Source organism: Heloderma suspectum, chromosome 4, assembly GCF_057233095.1.
Source record: "Heloderma suspectum isolate Gila_16-S chromosome 4, 16-S_ref, whole genome shotgun sequence".
NCBI lineage: Eukaryota > Metazoa > Chordata > Lepidosauria > Squamata > Helodermatidae > Heloderma > Heloderma suspectum.
Window position 1 is genome coordinate 92,677,596 of NC_139461.1, and position 27,437 is coordinate 92,705,032.

At 42.2% G+C, this 27,437-nt stretch overlaps 1 protein-coding gene across 1 annotated transcript in view; it reads left to right on the top strand.

Moving 5' to 3' along the window:
- DOK6 (docking protein 6) overlaps window positions 1-27,437 on the top strand; it is a 391,405-nt gene that overhangs the window by 193,664 nt on the left and 170,304 nt on the right. Inside the window, exon 3 of the mRNA XM_084849962.1 lies at window positions 18,037-18,151. Coding sequence (XP_084706088.1) covers window positions 18,037-18,151 — 115 coding nt within the window. The remainder of the gene's footprint in view (window positions 1-18,036; window positions 18,152-27,437) is intronic.

Consider the following 27,437-nt stretch of genomic DNA (forward strand, 5'->3'; position numbering starts at 1 on the left):
GTTGGTAAGTAAAAGTTTACTTTAGACCTAGGTGCTGGTGGTTGGCACTGTGAGGGAAAACTGGAAAAGGAATCCAAGGAGGAGCAGGTTGTGAGGAGAGCAGTGAGAAGGAGATCTGGGCTTCAACAGATGGGGGTTTCTCTTCTATAGCTCCTAGTCACACCACTTGTGCCACAGTTGCCCCCTCCGGCTCGAGTGGTTCCATACCAACTGTAGGGTAAACTAGGGCATGTGAAAACAGCCAATCAGAGAGAGAAACATAACATAGGGACCCATGACATCGTGATGCATTGCATGATGCCATACTTTGCCAAATCAGGCCTGGTTTCATGAATACTTTAACCCAACGCACTGCAAGAAACTCATAATCTTTGCTGACTTCCAGTGGCATTGCCCTATGTGGAGTTAGTCACATTCATCTGCTACAGCTAATCCAGGTTTTAAGTGGTGATTGGAGGCATATAAAAAGTTGAATTCAGTACATGATGGCATAACAATATGGCATGCACTTGGAACAGTTCCGCGTAAGCACAAATTAGTGTATATTGTGAAAATAGGCTCTTGGCAATTCCACAATATTGCCTCTAAACGTATTCATTTCTCATAGAACTAAAAGTTGAAATATGACTGAAAAGAGAACTCTACACTGAAGGTGCATTATCTGTATCCTGATATCCATAACAGATTAGCCCAATGGCCCTAAAGATTAGCCTAATGGACATAACCAATATTCATTCAAACTACAGTGTACCACCAAATCAAACAGGAAGGATCAGGGCATGGTCATTCTACAAATGACTTTAGGTTGAATAATCTTTTGTTGGTCTGTAGGCTTCATTGTCACATATAACTTTGATACACAAATGCACATACAACCCAATGAGAATCAGCTTGATTGGCAGCTGTGAAGAGTGCCTCTAGGACACATCCATATTAGCCTGCTCTGTGAGATTTAATCTGCACTATAGGTGCAATCAGAACTACGCTAGTCCCTTTCCCATCTTCCTGCAAATAGATGAAATTGCAGGGCAGTGCAGCAACAATAATCATGGGGCACTTCCTCTCCACATTGTTCCTGTCCTAAGGCATATAAGAGCTCAGAGCTATAATATAATACAACCTTACTGAGTCTGTACTTTTTCAAATTGTATGTTGAAAATTCCCTGTACACAGAAAGTTAAAGACTGGGTTTCTGTCATGCTAACTCTCTATAGCAGAGAGTTTGGAACATAAGAGAACATTCAAACATGGGATTCTCCACCTGCATTTTGAAATAGTACTGTCCAGGAAGGACTATATACCATACCATATTTCCAAACTGAAATTAATCTGTTTATCTCTGCTGATTATTTTTTGCTACTATTTCATAGGTTTTTTTGGTTTTAGTATCCTGTTTTTAGGGGTTTGTTATCTTAAGTGTGTGTGTGTGTGTGTGTGTGTGACTGTACGTTGCTCTGGGAAACTGTTTTGAAGGGCAGGGTAGAAATAACAGCTTCAACCTTATGTTCTCATGCTTTAGCAAAACAGGAACAGGGAAAGTATTAGGAGAAAGCAATGTAAATATGCCCTAATAAGTAAGAATTTCTGGGTATCTCCCTGTGTATCATATAGCTTTAAGCTTTTTATCTGCTCTATTACATCTCCAGTGGATACTGGCCAAAACAGGAAATACAGGAAGAAAAAGGCCCATGGCTGTCTGGAGCCTAGTGGCAATATCTTTTGCAGCTGTTAAAGATTAATGAAGAAACAAAGTTATTACAAGCAATTTTTGTTTTTTAATTAGTCCTTGGGAACTGGAATAATCTGGGAACTCCAGTTTGGTGTTTTTATCAGCAGATAACAGCCAGACATTTCACGTGCTTCTCCTTCACTCATTTGAAAGGTGTGTGTGTTGTTTTTATGACTGCCACAGGTTTCACTAGTTCTGGATTACAGTTTTTAATGCCACATAATTGGTTATTAAGTTTCCTTTCTGTCACATAACAAACTCATCTATCTTTTTAAATTGCCTTTTAGTGGAATGTAAAAATTATAGGAACTTCTTAAGTCCTGATGCATAGCACGTAATTTGTAATGCTGCAAAATAAAATAAATTGTGGAAATCCTATTGTTCTTTTTTATTTTTCTAGACAGCAATAAAAAGTATTAGTGGTACTTAAGAACCCACTTTCAAATTTCCATATTCTGTAGCTCTTTGGCATCCTTTCAGACAGCATTCTGCATGTCATCACGTATGTAGCACTGTTCGCATCTTTATGACAGTGTATCATGTTGGGTTAGGATGTGGGAAATCCAAATCTAAATCTCTACTTGGCAGTTGTAACTGTGGGATAGTAGGTAGATCTGGCTAGAATACAGCCAGTATCGAGGCCAGCATTGCTAGGGAGCTCCAGGACCAGTTTGCTGTAATGTCAAAGCATTATGTATTTAGGGATAGTCAAAAGTAGAATTGTTTTGATCAGATCTGACGTCTGAGGGCATAGGAGATGGCAAATGGGAAGAGAGTTTTTTCAAGGAAACAGGCTGGGTGGGGGTGACTAGCCAGTAGTAGCAATCCCACATGGGTACAATGTGGTGATTATTTATTAGTAGTATTTATTACATTTCTATACCGCCCCACAGCCGAAGCTCTGTGGGTGGTTTACAAAGATTAAAAACATTTAAAAAATACAATATGCAAAATTTTAAAACATAAAAAATACAACAAACTGTATACACAGAGACAAAATATATCTAAAAACAATTTTGAACAATCAGCCAAACCATAAAATGAATCCAGGGTCAATTAAAACTCATCACATGCTGCCAAATGCCTGGAAAAAGAGAAAAGTCTGAACCTGGTGCCGGAAAGATACCAGTGTTGGCTCCAGGCAGGCCTTGTTGGGGAGATGGTTCCAAACTTGGGGGGCCACCATCAAGAAGCCTCTCTCCCTAGTTGCAGGTTTCCGAGCCTCCCTCAGAGTAGGTACCCGGAGGAGGACCTTAGATGTTGAGTGTAATGTATGGGTAGGTTTGTGTCAGGAGAGGTATTGTGGTCCTGAGCCATGTAAGGCTTTATAGGTTAAAACCAGCACCTTGAATTGGGCTTGGAAACATACAGGCAGCCAATGCAAGCAGGCCAGATTCGATCTTATATGTTTGAACCTTCTGGTCCCTATTATCAGTCTGGCTGCCTCATTTTTCACAAGGTGCAGCTTCTGAACCATCTTCAAAAGCAGTCCAGCATAGAGCACATTGCAGTAGTCTAACTTGGAGGTTACCAGAGCATAGACAACTGAAGCCAGGTTATCCCTGTCCAGACAGAGGCGTAGCTGGGCCACCAACTGAAGTTGGTAGAAGGCATTCCATGCCACTGAAGCCACCTGTGCTTCAAGTGACAGAGATGGTTCTAGGAGAACCCCCAAGCCACGGCCCTCTTTCAGGGGGAGTGCAACCCCCTGAACCCCCATCCAGAACAGGTTGAGCACCCTCCATCCGGTCAGAAGAACTACCAACTAACAGCATCTCAGTCTTGTCTGGATTGAGTTTCAGTTTATTAGTGCTCATCCAGGCCATTGTCACAGCCAAGAACTGATCTAGCACATCCACAGCCTCATCTGATGAAGAAGAGGAGAAGTAGAGCTGCGTGTCATCAGGATACAGATGACAACACACTCCAAAACTCTGGATGACCACACTCAGCGGTTTCATGTAGATGTTAAACAGCATAGTGGACAAGACTGACCCCTGCGGAACCCCGTACTGGAGAATCCACGGGGCTGAGCCGTGTTCCCCAAGCACCATGCTCTGGAGCCAACCTTCCAAGTAGGAGCAAAACTACTGCAGTGCAGTGCCTCCCACTCCCAACTTATAGAGCCATCCCAGAAGGATACCATAATCAATGGTATCAAAAGCTGCCAAGAGATCAAGGAGGATCAACAAGATCACACTCCCCTGTCTTTCTCCCATCCTAGGTCATCATACAGGGCAACCAAGGTTGTTTTCATGCCAAAAGCTATCCTGAACCCTGACTGAAATGGATCCAGATAATTGGTCTCATCCAAGAGTGTCTGGAGCTGGCTCATAACCACCCGCTCAAGGATCTTGCTGTCAGGAATGAATCTGAGCAGCTGGAGATGTCTAGCAGGTCAGATTCAGAATGGGAACAGCCAGAACAGGGGGAGGCACCCTCCCTAGCGAGCTCAGATACAGCAAGGCTTTCTTCCCAAGACCCTGACACACAGATGGCTCAGCCTGAATGTCCCCCCCCTTTCCTCCACCATGAGAACCCAGGTTTCGGGGGAGGAGGAGAGCGAGGGATGTGACTTGAGGGATGCTAGGGTCCGTCACAGAGTGAAGTGGGAGAAGTTAGAAGTGGAGCTGAGATGCTCCACCAGGTTAGCCACTTGTGAAAGCCTACATAGGAGGGAGCCACCCTAAGGGAGGGGCATCCCTACAAAGCTGGCCAAGAAGTTCTGACCCAGACTGCTGGCAACCTCTCTAACTTCCATTTTAGCTCCTCTGTTGATATTTGTAGATATGTAGATTAGCTATTTCATTGCAGTCTGAGAGATTCCTAGAATCTGCATTGTAACGAAGTGAGTCATTAACTAATTAAGTAGTGAGCCTGAAGCCTTGTTTCCTAGAGTGTGTTGATTGTGAAGGGGGAGGATGAAGGCACATGGCACTTACCTAGGAATGGAACATTTGCCACCAGCCTGTAATTATTAAGATTTTCCAAGTCCAGGGAGCACCAAAGAAAGAAAAAAATGCAGACAAACTTTTAAAATTTTAAATCCACTTGCACTGCAGAAGTTGGAAGATGCCCCACATCTGGTTTTGTATCTGAAGGAAGAAGTATGCCAAGTAAAAGTGACAAAGGATGACATTTTAGAATTAAAAAATACCAAGTCAGATGCCAGATGGCCCTCATCCAAAAGTTTTTAAAGAACTGAGATGTGAATTGCTGAACTATTAACTAAAATATGTAATGGATTACTAAAAGCAGCCTCCGTTCCAAAATTCTAAATTATGACCATTTGCCAATATAGATGTTTAAGCAGATGTTTAAGCATATTTGGGGGGTATCCAAGAAACCATTACACCTGTCTTCAGGCCTAGGTACATTTATGGAACATTATTAAGACCAGAGTCCTTAAACATATAGAAAAGCAAGTATTGCTAAGGAAGAATCAGCCTGGCTTTGGCAAAAGGAAGTGTTTGTCATGTTCCCCAGCCTTGACTTGTCCTCTGGCTCTGAAAAGGACTCAGAGGCAGAGGAGACTCCCTCCATTAATCCAGTCCCCACTAGGCCAGGGGCCTCCAAGACCGGAGGATGTGCCTCTACCTGACTCCTCTGGTGCAGAAAACACTCCCCCCATTATAGCCTTCACTACCTCCACCCCGTAGGAGCCAGCAGTTACAAATCAGGCAGTAGCCCTTTAAAAAACAAACTACGTCTCTGAGGGGATGGCGTTAACTGCAGGTCTTGAGCTACTGAGCTTTATAAGGCTTCAGAAAGCCTTTGACTGTTGCTGAGTCAACAGTTCTCCTTGCTTGAGTGTAGGGATGTATGAAAATCACTTACCTTTCGGGGATTATGCTGTTGGTGCGGGGGGAGGCGTTCCGTCCCTCCCCCCGGAATCCTCGCCACGGGGGGAGGCACTCCGTTCCTCCCCCCCCCCCCCGGAATCCTGGCCAGCCGGCTGGCTGTGCTCCACAGCAATTCTGAAGAGCCGCCTGCCGGCTCCGCCATCAGCCGGACATCCGGCCGCTGGCTAGCAGGGACGCAAATGGCGGTGGCCGTAGCTGCCGCCGTTTGCGTCCCTGCAGTCAGCCATGATAGGCTATGTAAATGTTTACATAGCCTATCATGGCTGAGTAAAATAAACAAAAAACCCTGCGCGTATGCAAATGGCGGCGCCGATGGGCGCCGCCATTTGCGTTCCTTATTTTGGCACGTCTTAGTCTACGTAAACATTTACGTAGACTAAGACAGCGAAAATAAGGGGAACGCAAATAGCGTAGCGTCTATGCTATTTGCGTTCCCCTTATTTTCGCTGTCTTCGTCTACGTAAATGTTTACGTAGACTAGGACGTGCCAAAATAAGGAACGCAAATGGCGGCGCCCATGGGCGCCGCCATTTGCGTACGCGCGGGTTTTTTTGTTTTTTGTTTTAAGTCACCCGTGATAGGCTACGTAAACATTTACGTAGCCTATCACGGTGTTTTTTTAAAATCTAGCCGTGATAGGATACGTAAATTTTTATGTAGCCTATCACGTTGTTTTGTTTTGTTTTGTTTTTTTTAACTGGAAATGGCAGCAGCGGCAGCCGGTCAGAAGACCGGCCGCCGCCGCCGAACCGCCACTGGAGCCGCTGCCAGAGCCGCCGGAGCCGCCAGGAAGATCTGCCGCAGGTAAGTCTCGTCCTGGGGGGGGCGGGGGGGCAGACCGTTCCGCCACCGATTTCGGGGGGCCAAATGCACTGGCATTCGGCCTCCCTGAGATCCGTGGTAGAATTCTCTGACATCCCTACTTGAGTGTCAGCTAACTGGGAGCTAGCTAGGAATGTACGAATCCCCTACGTGCCAGTCTGGGGTGGGAAGTACAAATCCCTTTATCTGGGGTCCGCAGGGTGGGGGAGGAGATCCATTCCTCCCCCCCAGAATCCTCGCTAGCCGGATCTGCTCCATGGTGAGTCTGCGGAGCTGCTGGCCAGCTCTGTTCCACAAGCGATATGGCCGCCATTACCATGCCATATCGCTGCTGATGAGAAACAGCATGTGATCCGGACACAAATGGCGTCCGCTACGCCATTTGTGTCCCTGTTTTTTGCCACGATAGCCTAGCCTATTTAAATGTAAATGGCTGCATTTAGCTTAATCTAAGACCTTTATGGCCACAAATGGCCATAGTGGACGCCATTTGCATCCAGATTCCTTCCTGCTCACAGTGAGTTCTCAGTGATACGGCTTGGCAATAGCGGCTGTATCGCTTGCTATACGGAGCCGGCTGGCGCCTCCCACATGGAGGATCCGGCTCTGGACAGTGGCAGGAAGGCAGCGGAGGTAAGGGATCTGTTCCGCCACGGACTCCAGAGGCCAGATTCAAAAGAATCCGGCCTCATTGGAGTCCATGGCGGAATTCTCTAACATCCCTAGAGCTATCCAAAGTCCTGGAGGACCCTGCCTGATCTAACTAGCCTGGCTATTCAGCATCCTTACACTGGACTGGCCTTGCCTTGTCTTGACTGGACTTGACCTGACCTGACCTGACTTGCCAGATCCTTGCCTGTATGTACCTAGCTGGTTTTCGTCCCTCTGGGTGCCTTGAACTAAGCTGGACAGGACAGTGTTGCAGTTAATAAACTTCTTTGATAGAGTCAACAATTATGCATGATATAATGCAGAGATATTGTATAGCTGGATTTTAAGAAATTCAGTGTTTGACTAATGTTCCCTTCATGAGTTAATCACATGAAGGGGGCCCCTCATATAGAAAGACTGGTGGTCCAAACCTGGCAGTACATGAACCATCAGATGTCCACAGATGTCTGAACAGAGGAAGCTTACATGTGTAGGCTTCATAAGGGGTGGAGCCAGGGATCCAGTTATGTTAGGGACAGCAGTGTGGCCCAGTTGCCCTTTCTACACATGGAGCTTCCTTCAGATGGATAATGTGTGAAAGGTAAAGTCTGTCTCATACCAAAAATTCCTAGGGAAATTAACAGCCAAACTGACAGATCAGTCATGGATCTCCCAGTGTCACTTGCAGTTTGGCCCTTATTAGATATGGGATAAGGGGACAGGATCTGTTACTGATCACTAGGTGGTTAAGACAGGGAACAGATGAGGGAATAAATAAACAGATTTCACAAAGCAAGCAAAGGGAATCCGCAAGGGTCTGCAGTAGTACAAGTGCTATTTTTTTAATTAGCAGATTTCTAAACTACCTTTCAGGACTTAAAGCCCTGAAGGTGGTGTACAAACAATGTATTTTCTCATAAATTATTTGGATTGAATGGACAATATTATTTTGGGAGAAAATTCCAGAGAGAGAGAGAGAGGTTACTGTAAAGCTGCACAATAGCAAAGCAACACGGAGGCTCTGGATCCACTGGGTGCAGTCAGTTTTAAGGTAAAATGTATAAGAAAGATAGAAAAACTAACGATAGAGTATTTAGAAATATATTTTAAGCTCAACATTTCAGCTTCTGCCCTCATCAGTACCTATGCTGTTAAATGGGTATCAGGAGTGGCAGTTTGGAATGCCTGGAGATGAAACTTCCTTAGGAAAAAAAACAGAGGTATGATTGGTGTAATGCTTATGAATTGTCCTCCAGCTAAAGGCAATTTGGACCAAGAGTTCTGAGTCTATAGATCCATGAATGTTCCCTTCTGTCAAGCATATCAGCATCTTTTGTTTGTTCTGTTGGAACTAACTGCAAATCTGAGAGACTATGTACAGGAGAATTGGAATGTCTTGCAACAGGCTGCTCCAGTTTTTTTGGTAAGGATCACAGATTTGCAGTTGCAGAATCTTGTTCTTAGATCCATTGTAGTTTTCCTTACGTATTGTATACTACATCCATTTTTTTTTACATTCAATTACATAAACCACATAAACAGAAGTGCATGTTAATGATTGTCTAATCCAGTAATTTTTGTTAGTAATTGTGCTCCTGAAAGAAGTGGTTTTTTGGAGGTAACTGCAAGTAATGCAACGCATTAATTTGCAATGGTATGATCCTGGATTGCAAATATCTTGTTTAAGTGCAGCTTTGACTAACAATTTACGCAGATTGGGTGGTTTTCTGAATGTGATGTATGGTGGAGAACTAATGGCTTCTGTTAAATGAGCACAATAGAATATAATAGGATAACTATCTTTAATTATCTTGTGGTAATTAGAGGCAGCAGGATGGTAGTCTACAATGAATGCAATGTGATTTTCTTTCAAAGAGTTAGGCTTTGCATCATAAAGAAGGATATCCCTGGGTGTTACTGATGTTCGATTGATGTTGTAGTCAGTAATGTGACTAGGATATCCACATTGTTGGAGATGTTCTTTAGGTTTGTTACATCTTCTTGAGGAATTTTTGCTTTTATTACAAATGCATTTTATCCTAAGAGCCAAACTGTATATAATGTTCTTCTTTAGATGGTCAGATGGCATGACTTGAAGTTAAAGTATAGGTGGGAATCTGTAGGTTTGTAATATAAGTCTGTGACAATTTGATGGTTTTCGGTGGTTAAGAGGACATCCACGAAGCGTAATTTGGGGTTTTCAGTTGTGGTGCTACTGGTAAATTTTATAGTTGGGTGGATAGCATTGATAAACTTAGTAAAAATCTCCAAGGTATTCCTTCCATAGTTCCAGATGACAAAAATGTCATCTGTGTAATGCCACCATATGCTAGGCTTGTAGATAGTTCTGCAGATAATTTCTTCGAGTTGTCCCATAAATACATTGACATATGATGGGGCTGTATGTGTTCCCATTGCTGTAACTTGGAGTTGTAAATAGTGATTGCCATTAAACATAAAATTGTTACAAATGAGTACCAACTTAGCCAAGGATGTTAAGAGTCCAGTACTGGGTTCATTAGAGGTTCTGCTGTTTAAGAAGTGTGTTAAGGTAGACAGGCTGTCTTTGTGGGGTGCTTAGTATATAAAGAAGTAACATCGAAGGTTGCAATGATGGTATCATTGTTAAATTGACATTCCTAATTTAGTCTTTCGATCTTCATAAGGAAATCTGTAGTGTCCTTCATATATGAAGGACGTTTCTGGACTAGTGGTTGCATTACAGAGTCACTATATAGTGAAATTCTTTCAGTGACAATATTGTTGCATGAAACAATAGGTCATCCTGGGTTGTTTGTTTTATGGATCTTTGGTAGCATGTAAAATCTTCTGCTGTACGGGTGGGATTAATTAAAAGATCAGCAATTTCTCTGTCCAGTAAGTTTTCATGCAGGACTCTGTGGACTATGTTGCCAATCTTTTGATTTAGGTCTGCTGTGATATCAGGATCAAGGAGTTTGTATGTACTGCTGTCATTTTGTTCCCTCAGACCTTCAGAAATATTATCCCCAGTCTTCATCACAACAGCTCCTCCTTTATCAGCTGGTTTTATGACTATGCCTTTTCTAATTCGAAGGTGGTTGAGGGCCTTTCTTTCTTCTCTTGTTAGATTGTAAAAGATATGTCCAGGTTTCTGTTCATCAATTCTTTTTTTAATTGATTAAAGGAAGATAAATATATATGGGGGCAGGGGTTGCATTGGCTCTGTCTATCTAGGAAAGGGATCTTGGGATCCTAGTAACAAGCTCACTGAAAAGTCAGTGGGCTACATATTTATTAGGATATCACTTGAAAGTAACAACTTGATGATATGCATGTAAAAAAAAATAAAAGCCCCACATAGTACAGTGGGGCTTCATCCAAACTATGGATAGGCTTGCTGTTTAATTATTACGGTGTCACCCATTATATAAATGAGAGGTGCAGGGGGAATTCACCAAGCTCTTTGAAACTTTGGGAACTTGTAAAAGCCCACTTCAGAGGTGAGGTAAAAAGTTCCAAATTATTCAGCATGGATTAAAATGATTTGCTTTATTTGTCCTTCTTTTCCTGCCTCTCCTTTCTTCCTTCTCTCACTCTCCTGACTTCAGAGAAGACTGTTAAACCTCTTCCATTTTACTGAATATAAGTAGAATTTAGAGGGTGCAATACCAAAAAGTTAGTGGTGAAGAGAAGCCCATTGCACGTTTGTTTTTTTATAAGAGGAATGGGTTTACCCATCAACCTTTGTTTTCTGTCCTTGTGTTCTCTGAATTCTGTTTAGTATCGCTCCATTGTGCCAAATAGAGAGAAATGGGTTGTTTTTGTGGGCCTCAGCGTATTCTTCAGAAGATCCCAGAAAACTTCCATGTACATCCAAGGCAAGTTTGGATTAGCTTGGCCATCTCTGTTAAAAATCTGTGGTGCAAAGCATTTAGGACTATGTGTTCTGCTATAATTGCTTTGTTACATTAAAGGTTATAATACTGGAAAACTGAAAGTAAAAGTAAAGGGATCAGAGGAAATATCTTCCATATGAAGGCATGCTTAAGAATTTAGATGGGTTCAACCTAGAAATTTTTTTTGGAAGACATCATGTTTTATATAGTTACAAATACTGTGGAGAGAGTGAACAAAAATAATTACTTTTCCTCTCCCAGGATAATTTAATAAAATTACTGGTGGTAGGTTCAGGGCAAACAAAGGGAAGTACCATTTCACGCACAATAGAACAAATTTGTAGAATTAATTGCCATAGGATGTTGTAATAGTCATTAGCTTAGATGACTTAAAATAGATTAGATAAATAACCATCAGCCTATCAATGGTGCTTAGGTATGATAGCAAATAAAAGTGAATCTCCATGTACAACAACAATATGGCCAGGTTTAAATGTAATGGTCCTAGTCCATCAAACCATGGGTTGTTCGAGTGGGGATGAATGATGGGCTTGAGTGAGATATTTCTTTCACCACCACCCTTCTTCCTTCTTTTCTTGCACTTCTGGCTTCAGAAAAGACTTCCAGGCTTATTAAACCCCAGTGTCTTGTGATGTTTTTTGCTGGGGAACTATGGCTTAAATGTTTCCCAGGACTTCAAACTACATTTGATCTTAGTTTGCAATTCTAGTTTGTAGGGAGCACTCAAAACACAGTTTCCTGGTTTGGACATGGCAAGAAACTATGGTTTAATAAATCAGGAAGTTGTCCCTGAAGCCTGGAGCCATAAGGGATGGACTGTTGTAAGAACTATAACTCAATGGTAGAGCACATGCTTTGCATGCAGAAGGCGCCAGGTTTGATGCCTGGCATCTCCAGGTAGGGCTGGAAACACTCCTGCCTGAAACCCCGGAGAGCTGCTGCCACCCAATATTAACATACTAGGCTAGATGCATTAATGGTCTGACTCCATATTAGGCAGCTTTCTATGTTCCTTTGAGCACTCAAGTGTATAGCTCATCAATACACCACAGTTGGGTGGAGTAGAAACATTACCATTGAAATGGGCCTATGCCTCTGATTAGGAGATGCGAGATGATTCTCAACACCATATCTTGTTGTCGTTTTTCTGAGGGATGGCGGAGAATTCCGCCACGGATCTCGGTGAGGCCGAATGCCAGTGCATTCAGCCTCCCGAAATCCGTGGCGGAACAAAGCCCCCGCTCCCCCAACCTACTAAAGGCGCGCGGAACGAAGCCCACCACCCACGAAAGGCGTGTGAAATGGAGCACTTACCTGCTGCCGTCCGGGCTGACTTGCGAATGGCGGGGAGTTTCTTACATCCCTACATCAAGCCGTGATAGGCTACGTAAATACTTATGTAGCCTATCACGGCTAACGCAGGGAGCCTTTTGCGTCCCTGCAGAGGCCGTGATAGGCTACGTAAGTATTTACATAGCCTATCACAGCAAGCAAAACAACAACAACACAGTGGTGGGCATTTTTTGCGTTCCCCTTTTTTTTTGGCCGTAATAGCCTACGTAAATATTTACGTAAGATAAAACGGTGAAAAATACGGAACGCAAATGGCGGCCGCCGTAGCCGCTGCCATTTGCATACGCGTTGTTTGGGGTTTTTTGCTTGCCATGATAGGCTACGTAAATTCTTACGTAGCCTATTACGGCAGCCTAGCTGGACGCAAATGGCAGCTGCCATTTGTTTCCACAGTAGCCCGTCCGCGGCCGGAACTCTCACTGCGGACAGCCCTGGCCAGCTGCTCCACGGAGCCACTGCGGAGCAAAGCCAGCCGGGCAGGATTCTGGGGGGGAGGACCGGATTGCCTCCCCCCCCTGTCAAGGATTCCGCGGAGAGGGATGGAGCACCTCCCCCCCCCACCACGAATCACATCCGCGAAAAGGTAAGTGACGTTCGTACATCCCTAGTTTTTCTCCCTAGGAGCATCTGGCAGTAATGCTGAAGTACTATAAATGGTCCTTTAGCCAGATCCAGAATTGCAATTCTTAAGTTCTGCTGTTCTTTTTGTACTCCTGATATACTTTGTTTTGGAAACTTGGAAAGTGATTAATTTAGTTAATTAATCTACAAGATTAATTTAGTAATTTCTGAATTTATAAAAATAGCCACCTAATATAGCTTTTATCACTGGCTGAAATAACGCTTTAAAAGCTTTTGATGCAGTTTATGATATTCAGAGTGTTTAACAATTATTATCCAATCTTTCCCTTTTCTCTATTCCAGAGAGAGAATTTGCCTCTATTAAATATAAAGGGAGGGGGTATAATAATTTCTCCAATAATTTGGAGAAATAATTTTGTCCTCACAAATGGATATATATACTACTTTCCTCTTTTTTAGCTGATGGAAATCTTTCCTTTAAAAAATAGTGAGACTGTACTACAGGGGATATGTATGTTGGTATTACATACTGCTGTGCCTGCCTGAACTTTGTGACCAAAATCGATGGATACTCAGCAGCCTCATCTTTGCTTGGAAAAAAAGAGAAGCCAATAAATGCTGCCATGTAGAACAGGGTTCTGACCTAGGTTTTTGAGCAGTAACCATTGCTCCTGTCACTATTTTGCTTGCTGTCTTCCTTCATGCCCAATTTGTAGCCCAGCTGTGCACTTGGCATTTGTGGTGACATCTCTCTGGCTCAACAAATCCCTTCCCTGCCATTTTTTGGTACTCCATGTTTGTTCTCTGAATCCAACATTTCTCAAAATATAGAAATAGCACCTTCCCCACCCCCCTTAGCCCCCAATTTATCTACATTTGGCTGCATGTCTTTTGGATTATACTGCCTAATATTGGATATATAACTTCAAATTATAGGCATATGAAGTTATATTATATTTCCCATGAGTAAGTTGCATACGAAGGTTCAAATACCTTACTTTGTGCTAGCAGGATAGCTCTAACATATTAATGTAGTTTTTGAGATGTCTGTATTCACAATGAACAAAGGATACAGGATATTACATCTCAAGGACATACATTGCTGCTACTGTTACCACCACCGATCATTAATTGTGACATGACAACAGATGAGCCTTTGCCCAAAAGGGGATTTGAGTGGGGATAGACAGAAAAAAGGGAACATGGAGAGATATCTGCTTTATCAGCTGCATCCGTCTGTTTTTATTATATATATTTTTCTTTCTACGTTTTGAAGTTTGAGTGCTGTGTATTTTAAGGTTGGTTTTAATTGTTAGCTGTCCTAAGTGGTGTGTAAGCACCAGAAGGGCAGAATATAAACTTTATATGAGCTTTATATTGAATAAATAAAATAAATATCGTAAAAGTTCCAGAAAAGCTTAACAGAAGGCCCTGGTATACCTGCGATCCTTCTTCAAAGAAAAGACTCATTTAGTTCCTTCACCCACCCATGTAATTGAAGCAAAAACATTTGCAGCTACATTATTTCTTCCCCCTTGTTCTTAGAGGAAAAACATCTTCTTTATTGCTTTAAAAGCTGTGAAACAGCAGCTACCCTGAGGCAACTCTGACCTTTCTTCATCTTTCCACAGCAGACAAGGAACTAATGGTTCCCTAGTTCCATTTTGCCCCGCAATATTTCTGCTCACGCCAACTGACTTTTCAAGTCTGGAAAATGTGCCTGCAGGAAAACACACACACATACCTTAAATGGGCAGTTGTGGTGGCAATGGAAAGGCTTGCAACTGGGGGCATTTGACCCTAAATAATAGATTACATTATTTAAGCTTGAAAGGACACAAGACTTCCAGTGCACTTTGATATCCATGCTGCCAGCATCATGTTGTCCCAGTGACTTTCTGCAACTATTTTACCTGAGTAAGTTTCCAGGAGCAGTGAATGGGTTTGGACAAGGGATGGTTAAACCCAAATTACTGCTCAGCCCTGCTGCTCATTTGGGTGGCCCTGGGCAAATAATATTTCTCACCCTAACATACAGCACGAGGGTGGATGTTCCGAGGAAAAAATGAGACGATATATTGCAATATGCCCTTAGGCCTTGTTGATCTGATATACCAATGCTCAGCTAACTGTAAGCTCTGGATTGCTTTCATTATATCTCTTGAAAAATGGGGGCATGACTAGTGTGGGCTTGTTCATACATTATTCCAGTGGCATGGTTGCTGCCATGACATTAAATGATGAGCTGTCTTCACATGGCTTGAATGAATGGTTAGATAGCACTGAACCCCAAGACTTTTAAGCCATCCCTGACATGGAGTAACTAGCTAAGCCGTATTTCCTCAACCAGGCATTAGGTAGAATGAAGAGAAAGAGAGGGAGGGGAGAGAGCTTCCAGCACCGCTTGTTTTTGTTGTTTATTCGTTCAGTCGCTTCTGACTCTTTGTGACTTCATGGACCAGCCCACGCCAGAGCTTCCTGTCGGCCGTCGCCACCCCCAGCTCCGCAAAGGTCGAGTCCGTCACTTCCAGAATATCATCCATCACTTGTTTTTACACTTTAACAATTACCTCCTTGGCAACAAAATCACACTTCCATGCTTTAAGAGCCTGGACTAGTCAGGAGTGCACAAGAGTTGGATGGTAACAACAAACCCTTTTAAATAGAGACTTCTTGCAGAGCGGTTACAATGCACAATCCTAGTGGATGACAAATAGGCTTAAACAACTGAAATACTGCATATATATAGTTATCCAGTAAAACTGCTTTATAAGTGTTACTTGCCCCCCAAATGAAGTCTGACTATTTAAAATGGCGCAGAGTGGTAGGCGGCAGTATTGCAACCGAAACTCTCCCCACAACCTGAGTTCGATCCCAGCAGCAGCCAGGTCTCGGGTAGCTGACTCAGGTCAACTCAGCCCTCCATCCTTCCAAGGTTGGTAAAATGAGTACCCAGCTTCCTGGGGGAAAGGTAGTCACGAGTGGGGAAGGCAATGGCAAACCACCCCACTATAGTCTGCCATGAAAACGCCAGCGTAAGCAGGCATCCCTCTAGGGGTCAGTAATGACCCGGTGCTTGCACAGGAGGAACCTTTCCTTTCCTTTCTAGTAACATCAAGCTGATCTTAGAAATCTTGGACAATTCAGTCCAGAAGCAGCATTGTGTCTAATGAATGGCTAAATACAGACAGTATTGTGGTATATGGAAGAAGAATGTTAAGCAGATTACTGTGTTGGAGTCCCTGTCGAATGTAAACATTTAAAAAGCCAATTTTAATCATGTGCACATTGGTACATGACAGAGAAAAAACAGTACTTAAGGAACTAACAGTGCAGTCCTATACATGTCTACTCAGAAGTAAGCCTCATTAAGCTCAGTGGGGCTTAGTCCACTGAATTTACAAGGATTGTGTAGGACTGCAGTCTTAAATGTGCCTAAACTTAAACTTGCGCAAAGTGATATTCTGATCTGAAGAGTCATGTCTTTGTAGAATTAGGCTCCTAAGACAATACCACATCATCTGTGGGAAGCCTCTGTTGAGGCTGGAAAACATATTTCATAGTGTTTTCTGTTTGTTATGTGCCAGGACCAAATTAATGCCGAGTGTATACTTATTATCCATAATCCCATTTTCTTGGCTGATCCATTCCTGACATTACTAGTCACACTGTGATAGTTGTGTTATTTCCCCCTTCTTATTTACAGTAATGTGAAATGTTTCTGTGAACCAGTGGATACACAGAAAGAGAGAGCTCTGCTTATCCCACAGTTAATATATTATTCCTTGGTTTATCTTTATAGTTGAAACATTTCGGATGAAAGCCAAACTGGTTCAAGTTTGGATGTCACTAGAATTACCAATTCACTTTAAAGTGAAAGAAGCCCATATCATTGCAAAGGTCCGTGGTGTTAATTGGCATGATGGATGAACTATTTTCTTCTTGCTGATGCTGTAGAATTTTTCAATATGGAAACCTATTTGTGCTGCTTCTACCATAGATTTGCCAATCTGGGAATTCAAACAAGTGGTTTGTATTATGAAGAAATCCACAAAACTAGAGCAGATGAAAACGTATAGGGTATCTGTTCTTTTTCTGAGACTGTAGTGTATAACAAAAATAATCTGTGACAGAATTGTTTTTTTATTTTTTAATTTATCTAGAATGCACTCTCTGTAGAGTTGTGATTGGTCCTCAGTGTGTTCAGGAAGAGAGTTAAGATGCATCTTTTTAACTTGGCTTTTTACATTGTTGCTGTGGTTTTTAATGTTGTTTTCAATATTTTACTTTTTTATTTGATTACAGTCTCTATATTTTGAACTTTTTGTAAGCCACCTTTGGTGGATCCCAGAAAGGCTGTATAGAAATACAACAAATAAATAAATAAATAAATAATAGTAAGATTTATATACCCCCATATCTACCAAAAAGCTATCAATGGTTATAGAATAGTTATTCTATAAACAGTTCGGTAATCCTAGGATGAGCACTCACACTTATGTTTGCAGATGGGCACGCACACATGCATTCAAACACATCATCATCATGGCGATCACTCGTGACCGAGTAAGATTGTCTTCCAAAGATAGAGTCTATATAGATAACTCTTTAAAAGGATTAGACAGATTCATAGAAGATGGGTCGATCAACACATTAATCTCTAGCAGTGGGTCTGCAGGTGGCTGTAAAGGCCGATTCTGGATCTACACAGCCTCCTACAGTGAGGACATAGGTTTCCACGTGGAAGGCGGTCACGGTGAGGGTTTGCTTGACATGCCTTCTGCTGAGCTTGTTTCTCCCTTTCGCTCTGTACTCGTGCTTCTTCAAAGTCCATAGCGCCTTTAATATAGGCTGACCTCCAGTTGGAACGTTCATGGGTTAGAGCTTCCCAGTTCTCAATCCTTACATTACATTTTTTAAGATTAGCTTTAAGAACATCTTTGAATCTCTTTTGCTGTCCACCAATATTCTGTCTGCGTGTGTATGCAAATTCATGCACATTGTTTGTCAGTTTAAGTCAGTTCCAGTTGTCATCAGAAAATGTAGTAGCTATAAATGACAGTGGGACATTTTTGGGTTTGTCTTTTCATCCTGCTATTTATAAACCAGACTGAGTTCTATATCTCTTCATTTTAAGGTAACTGAGCTGCACAACATCAAAAACATAACCAGACTGCCTCGAGAGACAAAGAAGCATGCACTGGCAATTATCTTTCATGATGAGACGTCAAAGACATTTGCCTGTGAGTCAGGTAAGCAATTATTACCACATCTTCAGCTTAAGTAAATTGAGCTGCTTATGAAACAATGCTTTAGATGGATTAAGATACGGCATTTAAACAGGGGGCCTTATCTTAATGGGAATGTGCAGTCACTTCTTTTTAGCATGCATAGTGAGATAGGGATGTGTGTATGTTCCTATTTTTAAAAGACTACTTTCTGTCCTTGTTTGTTTTCTGTCTGGATTTGACTCCCAGTTGGATAGAAGACTCTTGAGGCTTTCAGCTAAAATTCCAGAACTGAGTAAACAATGCCTATGGGATGTTATTAAGACAAGCAGTGACGTGAATTCTCTCTTTTTTTGCCAAGTATTGCTATAGGCACTTGCTAGGGTAGTATTAATCCTGTCACTGTAAGAGAGCAGCAAAGACAGCTAAAATTCCAAGACACATTGAAGTTCATCTTCACATGGTTTGTGGCTAGATCAGTTGTTCAATACTAGGAATAAAGTTTTGATCTTCTCTTTACAGTTTATGGAACAAAACCACTTCCCATGACAGAGAATCATATTTTTTACTTTAAATATTCAGTATTCTATTGAAATGAATTATGTTATGGCTATGCAGGTCCAGTATTGTTATTAATCTTTTTTTTTTTTTTTTTTTTTACTTTTTACAACTGTGCTTACATATTTGTTAATAACATAAGAAAAACCCTGCTGGATCAGACCAAAGACCTATCTAGTGCAGCATCCTATTTCCCACAGTGGCCAACCAGATGCCTATGGCAAGCCCACATGAAGGCCGATGTCAGGGTGGACACTGAGCCCATAGAATCCCAGAGTAGTTCTGATTCTGAGGAAGAGGAGCTGCTCCTGGGAGAGGAGCGCGCTCATCTTTCCCAGGGCCAACAGCTGACAGAGATTCCTCCCACCGGCATTCCTAGCTTAGATAGCAGTCCTGGGAGTGACAGAGCGCGGGAAGCAGACTTGCTGGACGTACGACGCCGACGCAGGGAGCGGTGCCAAATGGAGGGCGCGGAAAGGAGGAGTAGTGCCTGGTTGGCGCGCAAACAACGGTTGCGCCCAGATGATCCAAGGGAAAAGGGGAGGGACTCTCCCTAGCCCATAAGTTCAGGGTCTGCCAGTGATTCCTTTTCAAACGGGGACGAACTGTTCCAACTTAGGGCATAGGTACTCTGCTGCTCATATCTAGTTGCTAACAGTAGAGTTGTTAAGTTGTAAAAGAGGAATAAAGCTTTGAAAAAAATCCCTTTGTCTGTGTCTGGACTTGGCTACTGGATTAGACTGAGAGAGGCCTCCAAGGAGCCCTTGACAGCTAGAGCATTCTCCCACTATTCTTCCCCAGGAAGTTGTATTTAGAGGAATGCTGCCTCTTTTCTGGAAGTAGTATATAACTCTGATGACTATCTGCCATTGATAGCCCTATCCTCCATGAAGTTTAAAGCCTTTTAAGTTGGTGGCCATCATCACATATTGAGGAATCAAATTGCATTGTTTAACTATCGCCTGAAACTCTGACCATTTAGCTTCATTGGCTGACCCCAGATTCTAGTATTATGAGAGAGGAAAATAATTATTTCTGTCCATGTTCTCCACACAATGCATGATTGTATACACCTCTCTCATATTCTCCTTTACTTTTTTTTTCTTTCTAAACTAAGTCTACTGAAATGTTGTAACCTTTCCTCATATGCTAATTGGCACAGCCCTCTAATCATTTTGGTTGCCCTTTTCAGCTCTACAATATCCTTTTTGAGATGTAGCAACCAGAACTGTATAGAGTATTTTAACAGAAGCATTATGATATTGGCACTTCTATTTTTGATCCCTTTTCTAATATTCCCTAACATGGGAGTCAACCTTTTCACAGCTGTGGGACATTAGGTTGAGCTATCCGTCTCAGTCTTAAGATTCTTTTCCTGGTCAGATGTCTCCGTCTCAGCCCCTATCAATTTATATGTAAAGTTAGGCCTTTTTGCCCCAATGTGCATCACTTTACACTTATTTACACTGAAACACAGTTGCCATTTTAATATCCCTTCCCACAGTTTTAGAGAGATCCTTATGGAGCTCTTGGCAGTCACTTTTTGTTTTTACAATCTTGAGTAATTTGGCATCTTCCACAAACGTGGCTACCTCACTGCTCACCCCTAACTCCAGAACATTTATGAAAAGCTAGAAAGCACCAGTCCCAATTCATATCCTTGGGGACCCCATTGCCTATATCCCTCCATTGTGAAAATTGAAAATTTATTCCTACTCTCTGCATCCTGTTCTTTAACTAGTTATGTCCATAAGAGGACCCATCCTGTTATTCTATGACTGCTTTTACTCAGGAGCCTTTGGTGAGGGACTTTGTCAAAAGCTTTTTGAAAGTCTAATTACACACTGGCCTAGTTTAGACATAACAATAAGGCAGGATTCCAGGGAACTACCTTATTATTTATGAGCAACATGCTCGAACACACTGCTTGATCATTCTCTCTGCAGGTGGGAGCAGCTAAATAAACAACAGACCTTCTGTCCATAATTTATTTAGGGTTACATGCAAAACGGGAACTGTGGCTTGTCTCTCCCCAAATAAGCTACAGTCCTTAGCCACAGGGGGAGAGACAAACCAGAATTCCTAGTTTGCACATAACACTAAACAAACCAGAAATAGATGACCTGTGATTTGTTTAGCTACTATGCACGATTATATGTGAACTGGATAAATGTCTACTGGATCACCCCATCCACATGGTTTTTACACTCTGAAAGAATTCTGAAAGGTTATTAAGACAGGACTTAATCTTTGCAAAAGCCATGCTGATTCTTCTTCAGTAAGACTTGTTCTGCTCTATGTTTGATAATTTTTCTTTAATCATGCTTCCCACCAATTTACCAGAACAGGCATTAAGCTAACTGGCATGTAATTTCCTGGATCCCTTATATAAATTTAAAGCACCTGCCACCAAAAGCGACTCCATATATAAATGTCTTATAGAATTCAAATGATGTAAGACACTAGAAATATGCTAAGCTGGAGATTTTCGCAATTTTTCAGGGAAATTAAGATCTGTAATATCACACAAGGATATTGCTATACAATAGTAGGGTGTTGTCATACCTAAAATGCATTAAGAGATTATAACAGAACGAGAGATAGACTTGTCTTCTTAGACTAGGCCTATGTCAGTTAGGACTTTACTGGTATTAAGTCCAAAAGACAGTAATTGAAATGATATGAGGAGACTGAAACCCAATCAGTGATGGGTTTCCTTCCAACCTTGTAGAACCTGCCAGCCATAATTAAGGGAGCAATCCTATGGCCACTAGACACTGTCTAGAAGGCCATAGGATATGCTCATTTCAGGGATCAGATCTTGGAGCCCGCACTGCAAGGTCAGTTCCCGGAAAACCGACCTTCCCTCTTGTCTGCACTGCCTCAGAGGCAGCGTGGAGAAGCCCCATCCTCTGCGCTCGGAAGACGAGCACGGAGCGACTGAAAAGGGGTGTTCCGGGGGGGGGCGTTCCGGGGGGGGAGAGCGGAGCTGCATGTACGACACATCCAATGTGTCATACAGCAGCTTCCTCTCCCGGTTGACTCCACTGCTAGACAGCCAAAACCGGCTGTCTAGCGAAAAAGAGCAAGGCAGGAGAGGTGAAGAGGGAACAATCCCCCCGTGCCTCTCCTGCCTTGCTTTGGATAGGCGGTTGCCTCTGAATTCGGAGCCGGCCACCTATCTAGTTAGGATTGCACCCTAATTCAATCTTCCCTGGATTCTGTTACACTTAGAGCTGAGTTTAATCAGCAAATTAATACCAAATTGCTTATTATCTCCTCATGATTTCATACAGTAGGTTCCTATATAGCTGAACAGAAGAGGAAATAAGAAGGAATCATGCGTGGCATCATAGAAAATGTCTGAACAGCAATTATCCATCACCATCTTCTCAAGCGATCCCATTAGTTATAAACAGAACTGCAAGCACATTATTAATAACAAAAATATTTAGGAGTTATTTTAGAAATGACACTATATTCCAACTTAGAGCATTTGTATTGGGGGGATTATTTTTTAATTAATTTTTTTTCAAGCAAATGCATTAAGCAGACCAAAATATCATACAGAAACAAACACTAAAAAGTATAATTACTTACACAAAATAAAAGAGACAAAAAAATTATTTTTCTGTTTATATGTTTTACTGCAGTCATTTAAAATTTGTCTTTTTATCCCCGTGTATTTTGTATTCAAGAGTTTTAAAATGGTATTAAATAACAAATATTACTATTATAGGTATATTCTAACAACATTGGCATTTATCTGCTTATGTTTTGAATGTGTTTTCGTTTGGAGTCGGGGAATGATTTTGATAAATTATTGTGTTTATAATTTACTATTAAAATAAATAGAAAAAAACCAAACAAACAACCTTAAGAATCCAAATTTAATCTAGAGATTGTGTTCTGGATGTTGAAACTTCTTTCACACAACTGGCTGCGTGCATGGAAGTGCCTCTGTGTTGTGACCTCCTCCTTAGGACAGTTGGCAACCTCTGGCCTGTGAGCCTAATCCAGCTGAAAGGCCCCCCAATCTGACCCACAAAGTGCTTCGAGCCAGGTACCACATTCCTGCCAGCACTACCACTTACCTTTCCCCTCATCTTTGATATTTCCTCTCTTGCTTTGATCTTTCCTCTGCTTTGATTTGCTCTCTGATAGTTGATTGCTGGAAAGCACTGGGTGCTTTTGCCATGTGTTCTAGCTTGTTCCTGACTTCAGCTGACCTTCTTGGAAGTGCTCTTTAGAGCTTTGTCTTTTTTGTTTTGTTTTTTGGAGGGTTTCTTTTCTTTCTGCAGCTATGTTGGGGCTCTTCCTTAATCTCCAGAGCTCCAACTTAACTTTGTAGTGTCACAGTCAGTCCCAGCTAACATTTCATGGTGCTCCCAATTAGTCATGTCTAAACCTCAGTAAACATTCAAAGGATGAATGACTTATTGAATATAGGGAGAGTGGACGCTCATTTGTTACTTCTAAGTAAAAAATGAGTGTTCTGTTTTTGGATGCATAGGCTGAATGGGGAGTTACTTCTGTATGGGGAGTTATTTCTGTATTTCCCGGCGGTTTTGCCAGGGGGAACGAGATGGGGGGCAGCCCTTTCCTTTTCTCTGCCATTGACTCCACCTCTGGGCTGGTGTAGCATCTTGCTGTTTATGTGGGTGTGTTGGGGAAATGAGGGGGCTATGGAGCATCCACATCTGTCACTAACAGGGTCCCAAGTCCCCCATTTTTTCCCTCCACCACTGGCAGGATATCTGTGCTGTTGCAGCATTCCACCAGCCTGTTCGGAGACCTCTGGGGGCATACATCACATCCTGTAGGTGGACCTCCATCTTCACTGATGGAGTGGCTCAGAATAACTTTCTAAGGCCCTTCCAGTCAGTATCTAGGGAGGTTAGGGTTGCACCCTTAAAAGATCCCCCCCATTTCCATTGTTTGCCTGCATCAAGGAAAGCAAGCACTTCTAGATCAGATCTTGCACTGTTTTTATAATCATTCAGCTATACGAAATAGTATTCTTTTCAGTTCTTGCCTCAGTGTATTGCTGCTTGCACTTGGAAAACATCAGCCAGAGAAACAGATGACAGATCACTTTGCAAAGCCAAAGTAAATCTTAGGGATATAAATGGCTAGGGAAGGAAGCCATCTAAGTAGCAAAAACTGTATTGTCAAAGTGCTCCCAATGGGCTAGATTGTACTAACTCCCATAAGTTAACCAGTCTTTCAAAGTGTGAGAGCAAATAGAGTAATTCTTCACTGACATATATCCCTATTCACAGATGAGCTGAATCCATAGACACTCCAAAGAAAATTAGTCAGGCACTATGTTATTACAAATTACTTCCAACAGCAACAATTTTAAATTCTTATCACTTGTAGCAAGTTGGTCTTTTATTCTGAAAAGATCAGTCATGGCTGTTCGTAGCTAAGGATCCTATTGGAAATAGAGACACTGTATTTCTCAACATTTTCAATGAAGCCAGTATTTTTGATTCAGATCTATAGCTAAGATCTGTAATGTTCTCAGCTTTGCAGCTTCTCATATTTAATTATTGACTTTTGTAAAAGTGCAAACTGTCAACGCTTCACAGCATTTGCCAAATCTTTGTTAATAGTAAAGTTAAATTATCAGTCTAGCTGGTTCTAGTAACAAAAAACACACCAAAAATGATACTGCTGGGTCTAAAGAACCAAAGTGGTCAATGGACCATGTAATAAGAATGGCAGACAATTCAGAGCTGTTCATACACAGCAGGTATCTTGACTGTTGGATATCTCTTCCATAGAAAGGGTACATATTATTCACTTTCCTTAACATCACCACAAATTGTATCAGGGATAAATAGTAAGAAAAAAAACCCAACCTTTACAAACCTGCATTTTAAAAACATACCCCCACCCCACCCTGTTAAAACCTTCTTTATGACCCAGAAAAACTGTTGGGTTTCTCCCCCTCGTCATAGCTATAATTCTGCACAACACACTTATCTGGATTTGAGGTCATTTTGGCCCCAACTGCAGAGACTTTTCCACTGTGCTTCATACCATGTAAAAATGTAACAACTGATAAACAATTAGTGACATTCAGTGGAAGGTGCCGAATAAGGTAATGTATGCCATCCAAACCCACAAAGTAGAGCATAAAATTCTGGCTGTGTTGTGATTCCAAAGCATTATATGTTTACGATCCTGGCATATATAAGGGTGCCTAGCAGCTCTGAATGTAGGCCAGACAGTGACTGATAAACTAAAACCACATTTACACGGCTCCAGATGAACTATAACAAATGACAACATAAGCATACAAGAAGAGCCATGCTGGATCAGACCAAGGGTCTATCTAGTCCAGCGTTCTGTTCACACAGTGGCCAACCAGCTGTTGACCAGGAACCCACAAGCAGGGCATGAGCTCAACAGCACCCTCCCACCCTTGTTTCCCAGCAACTGGTATACATAGGCTCACTGTCTGGTACTGGAGGTAGCACATAGCCACCAAGACTAGTTGCCATTGATAGCTTTTTCCTCCAGGAATTTGTCCAACCCCCTTTTAAAGCCATCCAAATTGTTGGCCATCCTGTGGTAGAGAATTCCATAGTTTAACTATGCGCTGTGTGAAGAAGCACTTCCTTTTATCCGTCCTGAATCTCCCACCAACCAGCTTCCTAGGATAACCCAGGGTTCTAGTATTTTGAGAGAGAGAGAAAAATGTCTCCCTATCCACATTCTCCACAACATGCATGATTTTGTAGACCTCTATCATGTCTCCCCTTACCCTCCTTTTTTCCAAGCGAAACAATCCCAGCTGTTGTAGCTTTCCCTCATAGGGGATATGCTCAAGCCCCTTGATCATTTTAGTTGCCGTTTTCTGCACTTTTCCAGCTCTACAATATCTTTTGTTATGTGTGGTGACCAGAACTGTACGCAGTATTCCAAGTGTGGTCGCACCATAGATTTGTATGTTGTTGTTTATTTGTTCAGTCGCTTCCAACTCTTCGTGACTTCATGGACCAGCCCACACCAGAGCTTCCTGTCGGCCATTGCCACCCCCAGCTCCCCCAGGGTCGAGCTCCCCCGTCACCTCCAGAATATCATCCATCCATCTTGCCCTTGGTCGGCCCCTCTTCCTTTTGCCTTCCACTTTCCCAAGCATCACCATCTTCTCCAGGGTATCCTGTCTTCTGATGATGTGGCCAAAGTACTTCAGTTTTGCCTTTAAGATCATTCCCTTAAGTGAGCAGTCTGGCTTTATTTCCTGGAGTATGGACTGGTTCCATCTTCTTGCAGTCCAAGGCACTCTCTGAATTTTCCTCCAACACCACAGTTCAAAAGCATCTATCTTCCTTCACTTAGCCTTCCTTATGGTCCAGCTCTCGCAGTCATAGGTTACTAAGGGGAATACCATTGCTTTAACTATGCAGACCTTTGTTGTCAGTGTGATGTCTCTGCTCTTAACTATTTTATCAAGATTTGTCATTGCTCACCTCCCAAGAGGTAAATGTCTTCTGATTTCCAGTGATATTGGCAGTTTTATTCTCAATTCCTTTTCTAATTATGCCTAACATGGAGTTTGCCTTTTTTACAGCGATCGCACACTGGGTTGACATCTTCATTGAGTTGTCCACCGCAACCCCAAGATCTCTTTCCTGGTCGGTCACCGCTAGCTCAGATATCATCAAGCTGTACTTGAAGTTGGGAATTTTTTTGCCCCAACGTGCATCACTTTACACTTGCTTACATTGAACTGCATTTGCCATTTAGATGCCCATTCTCCTAGTTTGGAGGGAGTCTTTTGAAGCTCTTCACAATCCCTTTTTGTTTTAACCACCTTAAATAATTTGGTGTGCAAATTTGGCCACTTCACTGCTCACTCCTAATTCAAGATCATTTATGAACAGGTTGAAAAGCATTGGTCCTAATTCAGTTCCTTGTGGGACACCACTGTTTACTTCCCTCCGTTGGGAGAATTTACCATTTATTCCTAGTGAAGACAATGTTTTCACTAGTGTGCTACTGGCCAGAGAATTAGCTAAAAAAAACCTGACTCTTATTGGTACACTGAAAAAACAAACAAACAAACCAAATTCCTCCAGTATTCCTTGCCTACAAATCCATATGGGTGAACAGCAGCAATGTCAGACAACAAATGAAAGCTTGAGATATCATTATGATATAAATCTACAGGTGGTGAATTTATTATTTGCCTGTGACCAGATAGACTCCACATACACTTCCAAATAGGGATGTTGCAGAAATCTGTGATGGGGTGAAGTCTGGTGGACCCTCCCCCACCCCCCAGTTTGGCCTCCTGGACACCAGTCCACAGACTGCTGCGCTTGCTGGACTTGCCTGTAGTCTTACATAAATCCTCCTTTATGGACACCATTTGCGTAAATGGGGATTTATGAAAAAGGCTGAACTGCCATTTTTACACAAAATGGTGCCTCAGCGAGGGATTGGGTGGCCGGTCACCAGGCCAGTTCACCCATCCCTACTTCCAAACATGTATGCATGTATATATTTATGACATTTGTATGCTGCCCTGAAACAGAAAATTATCTGAGGGGCTTACAGTGAATATTAAAACCAATGGTGTGTGTTTTTTTCAGTGGGCACTGCCTGTTTACATACCTATATTGTTTAGAAGCTGAATAATCCACAGTGGTATGAACATTTCAAAAGATGTCCTATTCATGCAGTTGTGAAGTGTGCTGATTGTGCATAGGCTGCTTGGGTAGCGTGTGCTATAGTT